This window comes from Eptatretus burgeri, chromosome 2 (genome assembly GCF_056783735.1).
Source record: "Eptatretus burgeri isolate ZD-2024b chromosome 2, Ebu_testis_v1, whole genome shotgun sequence".
NCBI lineage: Eukaryota > Metazoa > Chordata > Myxini > Myxiniformes > Myxinidae > Eptatretus > Eptatretus burgeri.
The window spans coordinates 129,699,594-129,721,901 of NC_140962.1; the positions used below are offsets into that span (position 1 = coordinate 129,699,594).

The 22,308-nt window shown below is 44.6% G+C and overlaps 1 protein-coding gene across 1 annotated transcript in view; it reads left to right on the forward strand.

Moving 5' to 3' along the window:
• The window catches only part of LOC147033110 (casein kinase I), a 110,889-nt gene that overhangs the window by 25,682 nt on the left and 62,899 nt on the right, over positions 1–22,308 (forward strand). Inside the window, exon 2 of the mRNA XM_085871208.1 lies at positions 6,930–7,036. Within this exon, the coding sequence (XP_085727334.1) occupies positions 6,930–7,036 (107 nt within the window). The remainder of the gene's footprint in view (positions 1–6,929; positions 7,037–22,308) is intronic.

Below are 22,308 nucleotides of genomic sequence, written 5' to 3' on the forward strand. Positions count from 1 at the left end.
TACCACAAGCAGTGCTAACAAGTGGAGGAAAAATATAATAATATGGACGAAGTCCAAAAATCGTTTAAAGCAGCCAAAGACCGTTGGCTCAGCGAGCAAATAAGGCAGATGGAACACAGGCCTCAACACCCTGAGGTTCTGAAAAAGCACACGAATAACACCTACTGTGTGCACTCTCTTTCTTTCTCTGGTCTCAATACAGAAGGAAAACGGTGGAGAAAACATTCACAAGGACAGCAATGGGCATGAGGGTGAAAGGGGAGAGGAAAGATGCAAGAAAGCAGAACAACTTACAACTCGACACAAGCATCCGCCATTACACCACATGCAGTACACTGGCGGCCAGCAGACAGAGACAGAGACAGAGACACAGACAGATTAGTGATTACAAAGAGGTGGAAGAGCAAAAAAATATTTTTTTTTTCAGAACAAACTTTTATCACTTGCAAAATCGAAGATTTTTTGAAGTATATTGGTCAGTCGATTTTGTTATTCTGTCTGTTAATCGCCTACAGGTCACAATTCGAAACCGATAGTCATGAAACTTACCAAAGTTGTAGAGTCTAAACTGAGAAGCCTTTTGATTTTGAGGTCAAAGGTCACCTTGAGGTCATTTTTCATCAAATTGACTTGAAAATTAATCAGCGATTGCATAGTGCATTACTGAATTGAGAAACCAACTATTTTTGAGATCAGAACATCAAAGGCCAACTCAAGAGCAAACATCTAGTATCAATTTTCAACTGAAAAATCGTCAATTTACATCCTATAAACTTGAAAATTAAACAGCAATTGCATAGTCAATCACTGAATTGGGAAAGCAACTATTTTTTGAGGTCAAAGGTCAACTCGAGGTCAAACTTCTAAAATCATCACTTTCAATCCGAAAAAATAATCCATTTTCATCCGATTAACCTGAGCTTTAATTAAGATTGTCAATTTTAATCTTCATGAAATGGACAATTTGATGTATCCATGGCAACATTTGCAGAGGGGGGGGTGTGGATTTTGCAAGTATTGTTCTCTGCACGACATCTTTTTCTTGTTCACTTATTTATTGTTAGCATTGTGGGATAGAGGAAGTCATTTAGGATTGATTTCTTCACAATTGAGGCTGATGTCAAAATGCTCATTGAGAAATGGATGTTTTAAAAAATATGTATTTGGCATTGGTACTCTTGTTCATTTGAACACAATGAAGAATCCTGCAGCCAATTTTCTGAAGACAGGGTACGCTTCTCTTCAGCTGCATTACAATAACTCAAATGTATTTTGGACAGACCCCAAAGCATGAGGTAGTGAAAGGGGATGGCCTGTTTATGTTCTCATAAGTACAACTTGGCTCATGATGTAGGGATCCCAAGTTCAAATTGTGTGCCATGTATTTGATCCTGAACCACTGATGTCTGTTTCTGTATCAGATGCTTCATTCGAAATGGTTCCTGCTGTCATAAAATAATATAAATGGTAATGTTGGAAAGCCAATACAGTACTCGATTTACTTGGAAGAAAAATTCATGTCCATTTAACCAGTGACGTGCCTGTTGTAAAAGCCTGTTTTTCTTGGATTGAAGAAGGATCAGGAATGGAAGCTTGATGCAGCGGTTCCAACGGTAACATTTCTTACCTCATCCATGACAGCAGGAACCTTTTTCCAAGGACACTGAAGGAGCACACAAAATTATACATATTAATACTTCTCTAAGCAATCAAAGTATATAATCTTGCACTGAAGGGACATAAACAACTTGTGAGTTCATAAAATACCTTACCCCATGCATTCTTGAGAAAAAGGACATGGGAAGGGTTACCCCCTCCATTTTTAAGCCAAGAGGTGGACCTTCTCGCAGCCTATTTGTCAGCCCAAAAGTATTGCAATCTCCATTATTATAAACTTTTAACTTTTTGAAAAAGAAACATTGTGCAGGCCTTCTTGGTTGCTTTTATGCAGCAGTTTCGGTGAGAGGAGCATGGGAGGTGTTAATATATTTATATAATCCCAGCCACCTGAGTTTAGTTGATTAGGTGAGAGCCGATTGGCTATTCATGCCTGGTGTTGGCTTTATGGTTAGGGTGGTGGGCTTGGGATCCTAGGATCCTAAGTTCAAATCCCGCTTGGCTGTTGAATTAATACCAGGTGGGGTTGACTCTGCCTGTCATCCTTCCATGGTTGGCAAAATGAGTGCCAGCTTGCTGGTCTCCTGTGTCGGAGTGGCGACCCGTCCAGGATTGTGCCCAATGGCCAAGGAGACTGCTTTGGCAGCACCAACACTCTGAACAGAGTATGGTCCCAATGGATGGATTGGCTTTCCCTCCATTCACAGGTGAGAGATGTGGGTGGATCTTTATTATTTATATATTCACTCCTTTTCACGTTTGCACGTTTTGCATGCTTGGGAGCCTCATTGTTATGCATTGCTGCCTGCGCTGTCGCTGATGATTTGCCAATAAGAGACTAAACCGGTCCGGCAGCGAAGGGGGTGTGCAGCATTGGGATTCTCATGTGTGTACTATTTTTGAATGTCTTTATAGCTGTGGAGGAACTCTGGGAAGGGTTTGATACAGCATTGCGCTTACCTTGCGTCAGCCTTCTTGGTTGCTTTACGCAGTAGTTGCGGCAAGAGGAGCATGTGAGGTGTATATATATATATATATATATATATATATATATATATATATATATATATGTATATATATATATATGTGTATATATATGTATGTATATATGTGTATGTATATATGTATATATATATGTATATATGATATACCAGTGGAGGCATGGAAGTGTTTAGGAGAGATGGCAGTGGGGTTTTTAACCAGATTGTTTAATAAAATCTTGGAAAGTGAGAGGATGCCGGAGGAGTGGAGATGAAGTGTACTGGTTCCGATTTTTAAGAACAAGGGTGATGTGCAGAGCTGTGGTAATTACAGAGGGATAAAGTTGTTAAGCCACACCATGAAGTTGTGGGAAAGAGTAGTGGAAGCTCGGTTGAGAGGAGAGGTGATGATTTGTGAGCAGCAATATGGGTTTATGCCAGGAAAGAGCACCACTGATGCGATGTTTGCTTTGAGAATGTTGATGGAGAAGTATAGGGAAGGCCAGAAAGAGTTACATTGTGTGTTTGTGGATTTAGAGAAAGCTTATGATAGGGTGCCAAGAGAGGAGTTGTGGTATTGTATGAGGAAGTCGGGAGTGTTGGAGAAGTATGTGAGGGTGGTGCAGGATATGTATGAGGACAGTGTGACAGCGGTGAGGTGTGCGGTAGGAATGACGGACCGGTTTAAGGTCAAAGTAGGATTGCACCAACGATCGACTCTGAGCCCTTTCCTGTTTGCAATGGTGATGGACAGGTTGACGGACGAGATCAGACTGGAGTCTCTATGGATTATGATGTTCGCGGATGACATCATGATCTGTAGGGAGCAGGCTGAGACAAGCCTCGAGAGGTGGAGGTACGCACTAGAGAGAAGAGGAATGATAGTCAGTAGGAGCAAGACGGAGTACATGTGCGTAAATGAGAGGGAGGGTGGTGGAATGGTGCGGTTACAAGGAGTTTAGGTGGGGAAGGTGGATGGGTTTAAATACTTGGGATCAATGATCCAAGTAACGAAGAGTGTGGGAGAGAAGTGAAAAAGAGAGTGCAGGCAGGATGGAGTGGGTGGAGAAGAGTTGCAGGAATGATTTGTGACAGAAGGGTAGCTGCAAGAGTGAAGGGGAAAGTATATAAGACGGTAGTGAGACCAGCTATGTTGTATGGTTTGGAGGCGGTGGCGCTAACAAAAAGACAGGAAGTGGAGCTGGAGGTGGCAGAGTTAAAGATGCTGCGATTCTCATTGGGAGTGACGAGGATGGATAGGATAAGGAATGAGTATATTAGAGGGACAGCGCAGGTAGGACGGTTTGGAGACAAAGTGAGAGAGGCGAGATTGAGATGGTTTGGACATGTGCAAAGGAGGGAAGCGGAGTATATCCGGAGAAGGATACTGAGGATGGAGCCGCCAGGTTGGAGGAGAATAGGAAGGCCAAAGAAAACGTTTATGGATGCAGTGAGGGCGGACATTCGGGTGGTTGGAGTGTCAATGGAAGATGTGGAGGATAGAGCGAAATGGAGACTGATGATCCGCTGTGGCGACCCCTACCGGGAGCAGCCGAAAGAAGGAGAAGATATATTAATATATATGTATATATATATATATATATATATATATATATATATATATATATATATATATATATATATATATATATATATATATAATTTCTGTTAACGTCTGCGTGTAATTTGACGTATCTCCTCCAAAACTACCAGGCGGATTGTCATTACTTTTGGCATGCAGGTGCTCTGTGGTCTAATAAACAGCATGAGCTATGTGAGATCGCGCCAAACGGACACATTTGGGAATTTTGGGCGATTTTTCTAATTTTTACGTTTGTTTGCATGGCAACGTGTGACGTCACCCCTGAGAGGCGTAATTCCGTCATGACATCATTGGTCATTTGCTGATGTCATTACGTCTGTTGTCGACAGACCATCACCACTGAGAGGCGTAATGCCACGCCTCAAAAACAGCATCTGCAATGTAAAACCCTCTTCTGCACATGCTGACTTCCTCAGAAGGTGAATTTGACACCAGACGACATCACCAGACGATAGGAATTTTTCAGCTCCATAATAATATTATGGGACCACCGTCATATATGCTGTCCATCGTTGACCGAAATGTCGTTATGTGTTGCATGACTATATATGTATGTGTGTATTTTTGTATACATGTATGTGTATGTGTATATATATATATATATATATATATATATATATATATATATATATATATATATATATATATATATATATATATATATATATATATATATATATTTCTTCTTCTTTCGGCTGCTCCCTATAGGTGTTGCCACAGCGGATCATCCGTATGATCCGCATCGTGATTTGGCACATGTCTTACGCCGGATGCCCTTCCTGACGCAACCCTGGTCGCCTCTTACGACGCAGGGATATGGTACACCTATTCTAACCGGGGTATACACCGGCCCAGTACACTGGTACTCATTTCGCCGACCTCGGAAGGATGACAGGCTGAGTCAACCCCCTGGTGTATTAATTCAGTGGCCCAACGGGGCTTGAACTCAGGACCTTTTGGATCCCAAGCCGCTGCCCTAACCACTGCGCCAACACCAGGCATATATATATATATATATATATATATATATATATATATATATATATATATATATATATATATATATATATATATATATATATATATATATATATATATATATATATATATATATATATATATATATATATATATATATATATATATATATATATATATATATATATATATATATATATATATATATATACCAGAACACGCCTTTCAGTGTTCTGCCCCTCATTCCTCAAACAATCTTTTAGCCTTCTCCTGAATCAACATAAGGCTCATTGGGATACGCCGTTGATGGTGGTCTTCCAGCCAAAGCACTACCGTAAAAGTCGGACTATTAGCCGCAACTGTTTCCCTCAACTTCGACCTCTGCGGCTAAAATAATGGTGCGGCTTGTTTATGGATTTTTCCGATGTTGCGGGTTTTCCCGATGACTCGTTCAGGCCAAATCAAGTTGTTGTCGTCAGTCTCCAGTCTATGTTTAGATTCACATTCGGTTTCAAAACTGGTCTTGACTCTTCATGAATTCAAAACTCACTGTAAAAGTCCTCTTCCTGCAGAAAGTCAATTAATATTCCTTACTCATCGCAGAGAGGTTATTCTTCTTACTAGGATCGACGTCGTTATTTCTGTATATGGTATTTGTATTTACGTTTATTACCTGGCATTGTTCACCGAAACTTGAAAAACGTAGAATGAGCGAGGTGAACCACAGCTGAGCTAGAAAAAGTTCAATCCACACTCCAAGTGTCTTCCCTGATCGCCGCGGCTGTTTGTGCGTTTCCCTGCTTTCTTCAGTGATGAGTTTGCGACCTCAGAATATATTTGGAGAGATATTGATTTGGTAAGAGTACGGTATGAAGAAACAAGACGTCCACACGAGGAATTCAAAACTCAGAGGGGTGAACTTTCTTGCTGCAAAAGGTCAACAAAGGCTTTCAGAGGTAGGAAATGCCGATGGCATGGATGGTCGGGGTGTTTCTACTGTTCAGATTAGACTCAAAGCAAGATCGATCACTTTCTGTGGCTAATTTTCGGACGTTTTTGCGCTTCGTTTTTTTTTTCTTAATTTATGGGATATAAAACCCATAAACCACGTCGTAACCACGAAACGTCGTACATCGAGACCGTCGTAACCCGAGGATTGCCTGTGTATGTATGTATGTATGTATACATATATATATATATATATATATATATATATATATATATATATATATATATATATATATATGGATGGATAAAAATAAACACGACATAGTGACCGAAGCTTTTCGTGCTGCACTCATCAGGGTAAAAATCCCAAGAAAGTGAAGAAGGAAGTGAAGGCGTGAGCTTTATACGCAGGTCTCAATAAGGTAGACGCTGATTGGTTCAGCTGTAATGACGTCACGGTTGATTCGAACACCCATTGGTCGGCTCATCTTCACCTCGAGCTCCCATTGGCTGGAGCATTGTTTCGCCGATGATTCACGTTTGCATCCACATCCTGGAGAGAGGGGCCTCCCTTCAGGTCCATTCACCATCGGTCACTGTGTCGTGTTTATTTGTATCCATATTAAAGTTTTGTAGTACCAAACATCTGTTGGTGGAACTTTTTGCCATATTTCAACTTTGCTTTAGGTGGGAAGAGTTGGGGATGTGCAATGGTGCGCCACAAGTTTCACTGTAGTTTGTTCTCTGGGATTGCTCCTTTGACGTGTTGATATAAATTATCATTGATCACCTTCTGTGTCTAGGAAGTAGCAGTGAAGTTGGAGTCCCAGAAAGCACGGCATCCACAATTGTTATACGAGAGCAAGTTGTACAAGATCCTGCAGGGTGGCGTTGGGATTCCAAGCATCCGGTCAGTGACCCTCACACTCCTCCAACCCTTTCCTTCCATGAATCTTCTCTGACAGTACACCATGTTCTTCCAATTGCAGTGCATCGTGTACTTTTTCCTCCACATTGGCAATCTCTTCATCATTCTCTTTCCTCCTCAATTTTATGCTCTTTAAGTGCACCTTCTCCCCTTTATTACACACCCTGTATATTGACTCCTTTCAAACCTTGACCCTTTAACAACCTCATGTTGCTTAGCTTTTTTACTCCTCCATTTGTACTCTTCATGAGATTTAACATTCCTCCATCTGCCAAACACAAGCCTTTGATGTTCTCCCACATGATTGAGACTTTTATACCCCCTACCCTCATCTCTGGTCATCCCATCTGTAATACATTTTTACATAAACCCTTCAAAATTGCAACCTTTTACCAATGCAGGATAGCATCAGGAAACGCTTGATAACTTTACCCATGTTTCCCTCCTTTCCAAATTTTCTTTTCACTGATAAATATTTTGTCCCACCATAAACCCCCTCTCTCACATGCTTCGAGTGTTGTCCCAAAATATTTATATTTCTCTCATATCATACTTCTGAGGGATCAAAGTCCTCCTCAGTTATTGTAATGTATTGAGATTATATACTGAGGAAGGGTGTGCACAAAGTGATTGGGGAAAAGCAAGTCCGAGAGAGTTGCACAAAAGATCTTCAAAAAGTCGAGAAAAGTTATGGGCTAACAGCACTTAACTTCTCAGCAGTTTCGATCAAACCCATTGTTGCAAATGCATTGTTAATGCGGTAATGGTGACTGAAGTGCAATGTGTGCTTTGGCATCGGTTTGGAGAGTAATTTGAGTAATTTTCCTTGGGTGTTGGCCATTCGAGCATGCCTATCCATGGCTTGTTAAGCGTATGCTGCTCCTTCCTTCCAGGGATCCCAAACTCGATAAATATAGTGTTTACAAGCTCACCGACTGGGAATCGAGGGGTAGTTGATGTTGAACATTAAGTTTATAAAGGCACCGCTATTTTATTAGATGAGAACAATCTATATGTACGATGAAACTCGAGTCTGCCTACTTGAGTTTCAATTGATTTTATTTTTTATTTTTTTTAATTAAACCAAGTTTTCATCTCCAAGGACTGGCTTTTTTAGCAATGTGGAATGTCAGCCACTCCCATTTAAATGGGCAGTCAGCCAGACGAATAGTTCACCCAAGAGCTGGGGAGCGAAACAGCAAGGTGTTGGAGTGGTTATAATTGAAGGTGGCATGGCTTTTCAACAAATATGTTTTGAATACGTTCTTATCATTATTTCCAAAACGAAGAGCTTTTAAAGTACATGCTGTACATTTTTGTGCTTGTGTGTGCGTGTGTGCTTTTATTGATCATTGACGTAATGGGAGAAGGAAGTGTGGGGAAACACTTTAGCAAAAAATGTTTTCATTATTTTGCACTTCACACCAAGCTTGCATGGCCATTTCATGGTCCTTTTCCAATAACAAAAATAAGTCTTTCTTGAAAAGGTATTGTCATGCTTTTCATCTGCTTTTTCTTTGTGATTTGAATGCTCATAGAAATGTGATGGAAGATAAATGTGATACCCCATTATTTAGAAATACCCCATTTAAAGATTGTATGCTTTGCTGTCATCGGTCATCAAAACGATTTGAAACAATTTGGTGGGATTGAAACAATTTTCGGCAGTTTACATCTTTAAAAGTTGATTGTAAAGCAAGCTTCTGAGAATTTTCATCACTTCTTTCCTTCCTCATGATTAATAACCTGTTTGGCATTCCCATCTCAATTTGAGTTTCCTATGTTCGCCCGTATATATATATATGTATATATATGTATATATGTATATATATATATATATATACATACATATATATATATATACATACATATATATATATGTGTATGTATATATATATATGTATGTATATATATATATATATATGTATGTATATATATATATATATATATATATATATATATATATATATATATATATATATATATATATATATATATATATGTGTATATGTGTATATATATATATATGTGTGTATATATATATATATATATGTGTATATATATATATATGTGTATATATATATATATATATATATATATATGTATGTATATATATGTATGTATATGTATATATATATATATATATATGTATATATATATATATATATATATATATATATATATATATATATATATATATATATATATATATATATATATATATGTATGTATATATATATATATATATATATGTATGTATATGTATATATATATGTATGTATGTATATATATATATATATATGTATGTATATGTATATATATATATATGTATGTATATGTATATATATATATATATATATATATATATATACATTGTTGTGGTTGACGAAATTCGCAAACCACCATTCAGGTCCCATAGGTGAGATATCTCTGTAAGTATATGTGTAGTTAGGCCCAAACCCGTTGTTTAGGGGGAATAAATGTCTTTCATTCGGGCTGCGACCCTTCAGGATAGCCGTTTTTCTTTTACTATCTTTATTTTGGACCAGCCGCCATTACTACCACCACAACCACCACCAACCACGTCTCAACAGCCATTGCACAACGACCACCAACCGCAACGCCGCTTCACAACAACAACAACGCCAACAGCCACGACCCTTGCCGTCACATCTCGCTCTCGCAACCATCGCATCACCGCCATTCCCGCGCCGCTTGTGGGCACCGATCCTGGACTCGTACAGGGCGCGCACCGAGCAGCGGGTGCAAAAACACCAGCCTTTCCGAGAAATCGGATCAAGAACGATTCACGCCCACTTCTGTTCCGTCCTATCAGCGAGCGTGGAGCGGTTTGGCCCCACCTCCAGGTGCGTCGGAGTATAATCGCTATATGCAGATTCGCGGATCAAGAATCATTCACGCCCACTTTTCCTCTGTCCAATGGGGAGCGTGGCTCCGCCTCCGAGCGATTCCTGATCCAAAAATCTGCATATGATTTCTCCTGTCGGACTATAAAGCACCGAGCGCGGAGCGAATCGAGGCAGTTGGAGGGAGTTGAGAAGAGGAAGCAGTTGAGTTGGACGGAGTTGAGCAGTTGGACGGAGTTGAGCAGTTGGACGGAGTTGAGCAGAGTGGAGAGTGGGAGAGTTGGAGAGTTGTGGCGGCGGCGAAGGCAGTCGAGAGGGCGCTCGTGTCAGAGTCGGGGAGCTGCGGAGAGGGGAGGCCGGTAACGCGACGGAGGTCGCGGTGGAGTCGCTCGTCGCGGGACCCAAGCCAGCGAGATATCCTCATTCCCCCGAGCATCAACAACCCCCTCCTGTTTCCCCCCGCGCTGAGATAGTGTGAGAAGGGGGCCCCGTTCCCACCCCATTCCAGGCAGTGCCAGCGAGGCCCGCGGAGTCGGGGCGCCGCCGCCATTTTGCGGCTCATCACCAGACGGGTAGGCTCGACGCGGTCTCGGCCCCAGGCCCGTCTGCCGCCTTGTAGTTGAGGGTGGTCCCTTTTTATTTTGCTTTGAGTATATGTGTTGTCGGCGCCGTCTGTGAAGTAAAACTGTATGTGTTGCCGTGTGCTCGGTAGTCGGTAGTAGATCTGCATTGTTGCATTTGCTTTTTGTGCATTATTGTGGTGTTTCTTCTTTTGTTACATTTGCTTTTGGTGCATAATTGTGGTAATTGTATATGTGTGCTTTCCGTTGCCGCGGAATAAATGTGCTTTATGTTGAACTGTTTCTCCCGTTTCGCTTCGTCTTTTCTTTTATTGAATCTCCATCTTACTTCACGTAAAGGGTTGGTCGTGGGCTAAATACGCCCAATAATTAATCGAACCGTCGAGGTTGACGATAACACCGCTCGGTTATCCCGATAGTATGGAACGGGTCGCTTAAAGTGGCCCGTGTCCGAAGTAGACCTGCGGCGAGGTGCGATCGCCCGGTCTACCCTCCGTGTGGGTACTTAGGTAGGTCAAATTTGGCGAGCAACCCTATCCCACGCGGGGGGCCGATTGGCACGATCGTGGTGAGGCCGAAAGGCCCACCCGTGACTAGTTCCCGGCGTTAGTCCGAGAGGGTCACGACGGGATTGTCCGTCCGGTGGGCGACGTGCCGCGATTCGAGTTACGTGGCCGCTCGCACGCCGGCGGGCGCGAATCCGCAACAATATATATATATATATATTGTTGTGGATTCTCGCTGGCATCAGCATTCGCATGACCGCTTCAGCCCAAACGCAGTCGCACACCCGCCGAAAGCCGGAATCCAGTCGTAGCCTTCCGGATAACCCCGGAAACCCGCTACGGGTGCCTTTTAACGCACCATAAACTTGTCAATATTCTGTCCGCGCGCTACAGGGTTAATCGCCAAATTATCGATATACCTAACTATTCGCGCAGACAGAAATACCGAGAGTTTATACCTCGACGGGACTCGTACGGAAACGAGCCGCTTAAGCGTGCTCATTCCGTGTGCGAAGCCGAGCAGTTTTAAATCGCCAAGTTCCGTCGGACCAGATTATCACTTTTATCAGCTTTAATGGCCAGGTAATTTCCCGAACGCGCCGTGGGAGTCAATGTTAAGAAAATGACGCAATGTGCAGATGTACATTTAAACAATGGGGCATTTATTCTCAATCGGCAAGCAATCAATCAATGGAGGGACAGGGACATGACACGAGCAACAAGCAATCGATCAATGGGGGGATGGGGACAAGATACGAGCAAAAAGCCTACAGCCGAGGGCTATGCAACAATGTACACGCAATCATGCACTTAATCAATTCTACTAAAAAGAGACAAGGCGCCACAGACTTTCGTACAAAACCCAAGGAAAAGAATATGGCTTGTGAGCCTTTAATGGTACTCAGAGCCAGGATGACCGAAGGGCTCAGAGACCGGGCTGGTTACCTGGTTGCCCCTGGTGGCGACTCGAAGGTGTTCGGGTCGGCGACCCCTGGTGGTGCTCTGCTTGGCTCTTCGCGCTGCAGACGCGCCAGTCGCATGAGCGGCCGGGCGGCTTGAGCAGCTGGGCGAGCGGCTTGAGTGGCGGCTTGGTCTCCCTCGTGGTTCGTCCTTCAGCGCGGCTTGGCCGGTCGGACCTGGCCGGCGACGCGCCCGAGGAGCGAACGGGTCTGTTGGCTCTTGGAACCCGTTCACCCCCCAGCGTCGCTTGATGCCCTCAAGGCCGTCTGCTCGGACCGCCGAGCTCCGATGCGCCGTTCTCTTCAGCGACTCCAAACTCCGTCCTTCCAGCCTCCACCAGCTCCGTCTCTCCCCTCCGACTGTTCCGATGCACCTTCCTCTCTCCCGTCTCCCGACTGCCTCTGGCGGTTCAACTTCGCCCTTTTTATAGCCCCGGGGGGGGGGGGGGGGAGCCGCTCTCGGTTTCTTCACCCGAGGCTGGCGCCACTTTCACCTCTGCCCTTTCCCCATTCCTGATTGGCCAGTCCTCTCCGAGGTAGAACTCATCCTGATCCGATTGTGCAAATCAGCCGCTTCGTGGCTGTTTGCACACAGACGGTGTGATGTGGATTTACTGTTGTGCCGCGTGTCCGCAACTAATGGCATTTTACAGCTGTCGAGGAGGAGGTGATGGTTTTATGATGTTTGTTTGAAGATGATGGCGTTCCTGTTGTTCGGGGATGATTGGGTTTTTGAAGATTTTGTTAAAATAAAAGATAGAAAAGAATAACACTACCTCAAAGATTCACAGCCCAGCACACGAACAAATCCCTTTACACATCGGTGGGGATTCTAACCTAAAACACGTACTTATCGAAATAACTGATCTCTGGGGAACCTGAATGGTGTTTTGTGACTTTCCACAACAATATGTATGTATGTATGTGTATATATATATGTATGTATATATATATATATATATATATATATATATATATATATATATATATATATATATATATATATATAATATGTGTATGTATATTGTATATACTAGTGCGGGCCCGTAGGTGCGTGCCAATATATGCAGCTTCTTGCCTGCAGTATCAGGTCCCCAGCATCAATTGTGACGTCATATCAAACGAAGAAGAAGAATTGTTACGCCCCCTCTCTCTCTCGCCCCTCTCTCTCTCCCCCTCTCTCTCTCCCCCTCTCTCTCTACCCCCCTCTCTCTCCCCCCCTCTCTCTCTCCCCCTCTCTCTCTCCCCCCTCTCTCTCTCCCCCTCTCTCTCTCCCCCTCTCTCTCTCCCCCTCTCTCTCCCCCCTCTCTCTCTCCCCCTCTCTCTCTCCCCCTCTCTCTCTCCCCCTCTCTCTCTCCCCCTCTCCTCTCGCCCCCTCCTCTCGCCCCCTCCTCTCGCCCCTCCTCTCTCCCCCTCCTCTCTCCCCCCTCCTCTCTCCCCCTCCTCTCTCCCCCCTCCTCTCGCCCCCTCCTCTCTCCCCCCTCCTCTCTCGCCCCCTCCTCTCTCGCCCCCTCCTCTCTCGCCCCTCCTCTCTCGCCCCCTCCTCTCTCGCCCCTCCTCTCTCGCCCCCTCCTCTCTCGCCCCCTCCTCTCTCCCCCCTCCTCTCTCGCCCTCCTCTCTTCATCCTTCAAAAAAAAATAATTAAATAAACATTAATTGTGACGTCATTCGTGATGTCATAGCACCGTGTCCTGTCATTGGTTCACAGATACATGGCCGTAACTTGGGAACCGCTCGTCCGATTGATATCAAACCTTGAAAAGGCACATCCGCCGGGCCCCGGCAATATTCCTGGCAAGTTTCAATCCGATTGGACTGGTGGTCGGTCTGGTTATTAATAATTTGGGGAAAAATGGCATAAGGTGAGAAGGTGGAACGACACCTTCAGCTGCCATATATACACCTTTTTAACACTGAAAAGGCAATAAAATGGCCGTAACTTGGGAACCGCTCGTCCAATCGATATCAAACCTCGAAAATGCACATTCGCGGGTCCCCGACAATATTCCTGGCAAGTTTCAATGAGATCGGACCGGCGGTCGTCGAGAAACGGCGGTCGCAGACAGAAAAACAGACAGACAAACAGACAGACACACACAGAGATTGCTGGAAATATATGTTACGGTTCGAGGAATCGAATGCATACAAACATACAGTTGTCCCGAAGTCAGTTATTCCATTAAGTATATGTGTAGATAGATGCCTACCTTGTATGTAGTGGGAAGACACTGGGTGCGTTGCGATGGGCTTTTAGTTCGTGTTATAAATCATTTCTTCCCCTTTTATTTTATTTCCCCTCTTATTTGAACCACAGTACCCTCCTCTCACTTGCTACTCTTGCATGGGCTGAACAAGCGCTTGTTCGCCTACTTGCCTAACCGGCGACTCGCGTTCTGAGGCAAAATCTTTGTGTAGTACCTTTTTGACGACACGCATGGAGTGGGCGGGCTTCCCGGCATGGCCGAAAACCTGCCCAGAAAGGGCGCACCCCATGGAAGCCCTGACCAACCAGGGCGGTCAGTGACGTCTGTTTCGTAAAGGCCCCTCCCCGCTGGGGGAGATCTATAAATTACGAAGCAACCCTGAGAGCGAGGAGCGTTGGAGTGACACAGTTCGTCGGCTGCAAGCGAAAGAAAGGAGGAAGGTCGTGGAGTGGTTGCGGTCTTTGGGGGTCCTTCGTTTTGAGTGTGAGAGAGCTAGGAAAACCTCGACCCGACTTTGACCGGGTCTCTCGTTGGGTCCTGTCTGCAGCCCTGATCCCCGCCTCGGACTACACTCTACTTGACCCGGGCTCCTTCGCATACACGGTCTCCATGCGTGCGGCCGTGGACCGAGCCACACGACCATTGACAGGTGCCGCGCCACGGAGCATCCCTTCCCTCCAACATTCAGGTACCCAAAAGAACTGCGACCTCATTTCACCACCCTCTCTGGCTGCGGGGGTCCTTTGCCATACATCTGGGTTTATTTTTGTCTGAGTGTGTGGCGCCGTCTTTCAGTAGAATTGCGTAAGTGTTTTTATGTGATCATTGTAAATATTGCCTGTTTCATTGCCGCGCAAGTCTGCTCTGTGTCCTTCTTTTGCAAGTTGATTGTAAATAAATTATTGTAGAAATGTTCCCAGTTCGTTTTTGTCTTTTCCTTCATTAGTCCAGCATGGTTTGGGTCTGAGTTTAGCCGGGTCTTTATCCCCGATAATCTATTCATTCGAGCCGTTACGTTCTTGGCAGGTCCGCTCAGCTGCATCCGAACCGGAAAGGTAGTTGGTAGTTGGTCGTGTGATCCGGTTTGAGCAAGGCTTACTGAGGGCGTGGTTCCCCGGTTGTCGAAACCGCATGGTTAATTAGATAAATTGATTCTCGACAAAAAGACCCAACGCTACGCGGTGGAGGTATTGGCGTCCACGGTCGGTAAAGCAACTTGCCGCGTCACGGAATTATCCATGAGCGACGGCCTACAATTCCGGGGGTTCTGGTGGGAGATGACGTAATTTCCCCCACCTAGTGCTCGTTCTCGCCACCGGACTCCGGCCCGCAACAAATATATATATATATATATATATATATATATATATATATATATATATATATATATATATTTTAATATATATATATTTTAATATATATATATATATATATATATATATATTTTAATATATATATTTTAATATATATATATATATATATATTTTAATATATATATATATATATTTTAATATATATATATATATATTGTTGCGGATCCGGGGTGGCGGGATTCTCACCCGAGTCTTAATAGCCAAACGTTACAGATTCGGCACCTCCCTCGCCACCACAGTCTCCAGGGTTTATAACGCCGGCTGACGCGGCACAGGCCTCGGGTCGCGCGTCTTCAGTCGCGATACCAACGTACCCCTGGACCTTACCAGTTGGGGAAATAGACCCCGGTTACAGACTGGTTTTGTCAGATGCCGAGCGTTTTCTGCCAGTCTGAACCCTTTTTGGTTTTATATTCCAATCGAATGGATCGTTCCTCGATGCGACACAAATTAATCCAGAGCGGCAACTTCATACGAATCTGCCAGATTTATTGGGAACATCGGGGAACACAACACAAGCAAAACATTCACGACAATGTTTTAATTAATCTATAACCCGTTCTTAACAAGGGAACTACGGGTTTTGAGGGGGTCTCGACCGAGATGAGCCTTAAACAACATGCAGACAAGACAGAGTACTTGGTGATGTTTCATGGACGAGAGGAAAGTGTCAAAAGCACGAATGTCGCTCGTAACAAGCCGATGTCCATGGATTCGCGCCCCAAGCTCGAGCACGCCGTGTGACAAAATGGCGCTCGTCTTCCTTTGTCGCACAACACGCGGCCTCCGCGTAAGGTCGACGGCACAAGACCATCAGATCGACGATGGGTTTCAGCTGGTTTCTCATAAGGTCCAGCATACAAGTCCAGGACTGGCCTGTTCACCAGACAAGGCCAAATCGAGGTGCCGGGCTCCGGCAGGCTGGGTCCATGGGATTCCAAAACGTCATTGAGCCGTGAGGTGAGTCGGGACAGTCAGAGGCTCCGTCGTTAGACGCAGGTTGAACCTGTCGATCACCTCCCCTCAAAGCCGACTCCAGACTCACACAGCAGATAGGTCCTCTCCTTCAGAATCACCACTGTCTTTTCTTCTTTCTGCTCACCTCCAAGCCCGACTGCTCAACTCCGTCCTCTCAGTTCTTTCCACCTGCAGAATCACCACTGGCTTTTCTTCTTTCTGCTTTCCTCGAAGCCCGACTTCTCAACTCCGTCCTCTCGGTTCTTTCCACCTTGTCTTTTTGGGGCACGCCCCTTTTCGAAGCCGACAAACTCCTCCCCTTAGTTTCACTTCCTCTTTTTGGCCACTCCCCCTCTCAGCGCTGGGCGGGGACTATTGTCCGGGAGAGGAAGGAAGGAAGAAGAAGCTCTCAATCCACCACCACTGCACAAACAAATAACTGCCTGGGACACCTCCCGACACACATGAAACGTCAAATTACCGAAAAACCTGGCTAAACATGCATTTAATGGGGGATCTGGGCTAATCCTATATTTAGTAGCACACGAAGGGCCATTTCCTTAACAATACATATATATATATATATATATATATATATATATATATATATATATATATATATATATATATAAAACACACATAATGTATACATTGTCGAGGCTCGTATGAGAGCGAACACAAAACGCACAGCAAGGGGTCATGAGACAAGAGGGGCGGGAGTGGGAAGGACAAAACTGTGGAGGACAGAGACATTAGGAGATCTGTGGAAGGGAGAGAGATGGAGTGGGGAACAAGGGGTAGGCAAGATGCACATTTCAGGGTATTTGAAGGAGGTGGGTTTGGGTTAGATTAAAGGGGGTAGAAAAGATCGTGATTTTGGATGGGGGACAATAAGAGGTGGTGGTGAACGGTTGCTTTGAAGGCCTGGAGGGGAGAATAGGATTGAAGAGAGTGTGCGAGTTTATTCCAAAGGTGGGAAAAATGAGGAATGAAAGAGTGAAGATGAGCAGTGATTTGTGATTTTGGTAGTTTTACCAGAAGGGGGTTGTTGGCAGACCTTGAGTGCCCTCCGGAAATATGGTGGGGACAAATCACAGACAGAGCAGTCTGTGCGATACCAGAGAGGAGACTGTAGAAGTCAGAAAGACCACCGACCTTCCTGCAGTGAGAGAGTGAGAGGCCCAAAGACTCAGCCTCATCGCGGGAAATGGCAATGATCCGAAATGCCTTGGTTTCCACAGCATGAAACCGACATAAGGTGAGAGGCAGGAGCACCAGCCCAGAGGGGAGAGCAGTACTCCATCAGGCTGCAGAAGAAAGCTTTGTATGTGGTCAGGAGCTCAGGTGGGCCGAGGAAGGACTTTGCCCAACGGAGGATTCCCAGTCGGCGACTGGCTTTGGAGGCCCGGTTGGAAATGTGGCTTTCCCAGGAAAGAACATGGCAGATAGTAAGACCCAGAAGCTTGAAAGAAAGGACTTCTTCCAGAGGATTGTTGAGAAAGTAGATTGGGTGGGGGCGGGGTTCCAGACGGTTATTTTGGAGAGACTTGGTGAGAGTGTGAGATTTGTCCGGATTGAAAAACATGTTCCACGTGTTGGACCAGTTTGTGATTTTATCCAGATCTGCAGAGAGCGAAGAAGCTGCGGCTTGCCTGTCTGAGGGATGACAAATGGTACGACAGAGGGTGGAGTATTTATCACGTGAATACTGTTGCATTGTGTTTATCACCTTTTGCCATAATGTCCTGTTCTGAAACTTGAAACTAATTTAATTTGGTTCACAAATATCCTTTTGATTCATCCATGACATTATCCATGTTCTCCTGAAATTCATTAAATTGTGAAATTAATTTGTGGTTAACCTCCACCATCCATTGCCAATGTTTAACCTTCAGTCGCACGAAATCGGCTTTGAGTTGGGTCAAGCTGTCACTGCTGGCAATCCAATCCATCAAGACGTCATTGCAATTTAATTTTACCATGCGGAAAATGTGACCGCCCTTTTGTGACATTGTGATTTGGTGTTGTAGCTCTCAGTCTCGACAAACTTCGATTTGCCCACTCAAGGTGTTAAAATGTAATTTTTCCAGTGATTGTGAGAACTAGAAGAAAATGTAAGGCAATGCATTGCTGCATGGAAACAAATGCTCAACATTGGCTGAGACACAACTGCAAGATGGTGAGAAACGTGTTGTAACATTTCACATCGGAATGTGAATGAACTTGTTTGCAGCTGTAACAATAGTGCGCTTCTTGTCTTCTATTTACCCTTACAAATCACCACCATAACTTCAAAACTTTTGCAAAATGTTCGCTCTCTCCCCAGTCTTGTTTTTTTTTATTATTATTATTTTTAATTAGCCCACCCCCCCCCCAAAAAAAACCTCACCTCCCACACGAGCCAACAGCCGAGACTTGAAATCCTTCTGGTCCCCCTCCCTCCTTTTGCTGAATCTCGCCCAAGTATCCTCTTTTTCTCTCGCTCTCCCTCCTTCCCCCCCCCCCCTGCCTCCCATCCTCACACTTAAACCCCACCCACCCTCATAATCACATTTAAATCCTTCTTTCTCTCAGCCATGCACTTGCATCGGATGTTAACAAATTTCTACAAATGAGATACTCACAGTAGTAAAAGAAATGCAAACGTTGCGATTTTAAAAAAAATTCACTCTAAGAAAATACGATTGGGAAGAAAAACATTTGATGACTAATTATATATGCTTACCAATGACAAAAAGTAAAACCTGTTTAATTCGGACATTCAAATAATGAAGGACCAATACGCGACTTTCAAAATGACGTTTGGATGCTGATTGAGACCTTTTGCGTACGCTCTGTGTGTGTTTTCAGTGACTGTTTTGGCTCGCCAGATACTTTTAACCTGCTGATGCTTGCATGAAATCTGTGATTCAAATCGTTTTTTAAACATAATTTTCTGCATTTGGATGAAAGGGCAGCTTGGTTAAGCATAATTGTTGTTTCTGGATGCAAATCGGATTCACGGAACTATAGGAATATGAGAAATATCTGTGGCTAAGAAGAGCTTGTATCATACCATTTACTGTTAGTGAAGTACATTTTATCGGCTGCCATGGTTATCACACACATGCACACACCCAAATGGATGCTTCTCCTTTCACCAATAGATGCAAAAATCTCGTATAATTCCCTCCGCCATCGAAGGTGGATGGAGGTTAAGTTTTCGCCCCTATCTCTCTCTGTCTGTCTGTCTCTTTCTCTCTCTGTCTGTGCATGTCTTTGTGTCGGTCTCCTACAGGTAACAATTTTAAAACTATTTTCACGAAACTATACCAAATGGAAGAGCTGGTTATAAGAAAGAAACCTATTGATTTTGAGGTCAAAAGATCAACATCGACATTAAGGTCAACAACTTTGTAAAATTTCTAAAATCAATTTTCATCTGATTGACTTGAAATTTGATGATTTGCACATCAGGTCACTGAATTTCACCACCAATTATTTTTGAGGTTGATATAGGCTAAAGGTCAACAACTTGGGTCAGGTGTGGGAGCCTGTGCCGGAGCAGCACGTCGCTGCGTCCATTTTCCACCGGTACTCCAGGGGCCTCTGCCTGGCCATCCCCCAGGCAGATTCCTGGCCCATCCCCATCTTGAGATGCTGATCAACCTGCTGCAACCACAAGGCATGTGGACAGCCCATTGGCCTCCTCCACGCATGAGGCTCCTTCGCTGAGAGAATCTGGTGAGCAGGATCAGCGTCAGGAAAACGAGCAAATGTCCATACAGCCGCAGCTGATGCTCACAGACTATGCAGGTAACAAATCTCATTTGAGTCTCTCAGCAACTGATCGTTGGATACAAAGTCCGACCAGCAATAGCCATGGATTCTCCAAAGACACCTTGTCTCAAAGGAATGAAGTCTCCATAACAGATCCCTGGTCAGAGTCCATGTCTCACATCCATAGAGCAATAATGGAAGCACCAAGGACCTGAACACTTGGACTTTTGTCCTCCTGCACAGGTAACAACAGTGCCACACCCAATAATCCAGTGAATCCTTGAATCCCCAGGCAACACCCAGACATCTATTGACCTCTGGCTCACAGCCAGCAGAGACATGAATATCACTGCCAAGGTAAGTGAATCTCTCCGTGACCGCAACATCCTCACCGCAAACAGGTACAGACAAGATAGCAGCATCCAAGATGTCATCCAAGATGGATCTTAGTTTTGACCCACGAAACCCGTAATCCCAGCGGCTCAGACTCCTCATTCAGCCCCTCGAGAGCCCCCAAAAGGACATCCACAGTCTCCGCAAAGATAACTGCATCTTCTGCGAAATCAAGGTCAGATACCTTGACATTCCAAAAAGATGCACCACCACTTGATCTCTCCAACATTCTCTCCAGAATCCTGTCTGAGAAGTGTGGGGACAGTACACACCCCTGACGAACTCCAGTAATAACTGGAAATATGTCAGAGATGATATCGCTGTGTCTCACTGCACTTTCAGTACTAGAGTATAGTTAAGACATCAAGTTGATCAGTTTTGGTGGCAACCCATGAAGACCAAGAATCCTCTGGTCCAGAGGTTATCCCGATTCACTGAATCGAACGCTTTGCAGAGATCAACGTAGGCTGCAAGCAGCCCCTGCCGAAACTCTCGTCTCCGTTCAGTGAGGACCCGAAGAGCAAGGATACGGTCAATTGTTGACCTCTTTGGTGTATCACCTGATTGCTCTGGGTGCTGGTGGTCAAGTTGATGGTAGTGAACCCTGTAGAGAATAATTATCGGAGGAAAGACCTTGCACGGCACAGAGAACAGCGTCATCCCTCTGTCATTGTTGCAGTCCTGGTGATCACCTTTCCCTTTCCAGGGAGCGACAACAAGGCCCCTCTACCAATCAATTGGGATGATGCCTGTGTTTCAGGCAGAGCATAGGACTGCATGCAACGACACAAGTACAGCGTTTCCACCAGCCTTGAAAAGTTCAGCATGGATGCCACAGATCCCAGAAGCTTTACCCCATTTCAATAGGTTCATCGCAGCCTGTGTTCCAAAAAATGAAGGTGGATCGCAGTTGATTGGAGTGTCACCAATAGGGATAGTAACACCTCTGACATCCAATGCAACAGCTGGTGGGTCAGCCTGGTACAGCTGCTCAAAGTAACCCGCTCAGCGGCCTTTCACTTCGGACTCCTCTATCAAGAGCCCACCACCCTCTGCTCTAATTCCAGTGCACCAAGGGACGGGCTTGGAGGAACACAATGCAAAAATTCCCATGCAAGCAGAATAAGAATCACTTGACCACAAGTGATGCTCTACAGTCTACACCCTCACAGATTCCTCGCACCTTGGCCTCCTTGTCTGCCCTCGGCACGTGTACAGTTTCAAGCATCAACTCCCTGAACAGCTCAGCTCTGCCAATAAGCCTGGCCCTGCGACTGGTCAATGGTATCCAGTTCTCCTTGAGAGTCAAAATTCTTCTTCACCCAACGGTGAATTGCAAGACATCCACCGACAACATCTGGGGTAGTGGTCTTGAAGGCACTCCACCACTCTTCAGGATTCCCCAAAACACCCAGACTCCCCAAATCCCCACTCAGCCTGTTCGCAAACTCGTCAGCTAACCACTCACCCTTGATCTTTCTATCATCCAGCTTCAGCTGGGATGGTGCCATTCCCCTGGATTTGAACTGCAACTTCAGAGTTTCTACAACAAGCCTGTGGTCAGTGACAAGTGAGCTGTTAGACCCTACAACAAGTGAGCACTTCGGTCGACCCTGCAGTTCTAAATCGTCTTCCAGCGACCATCAACAAGCACA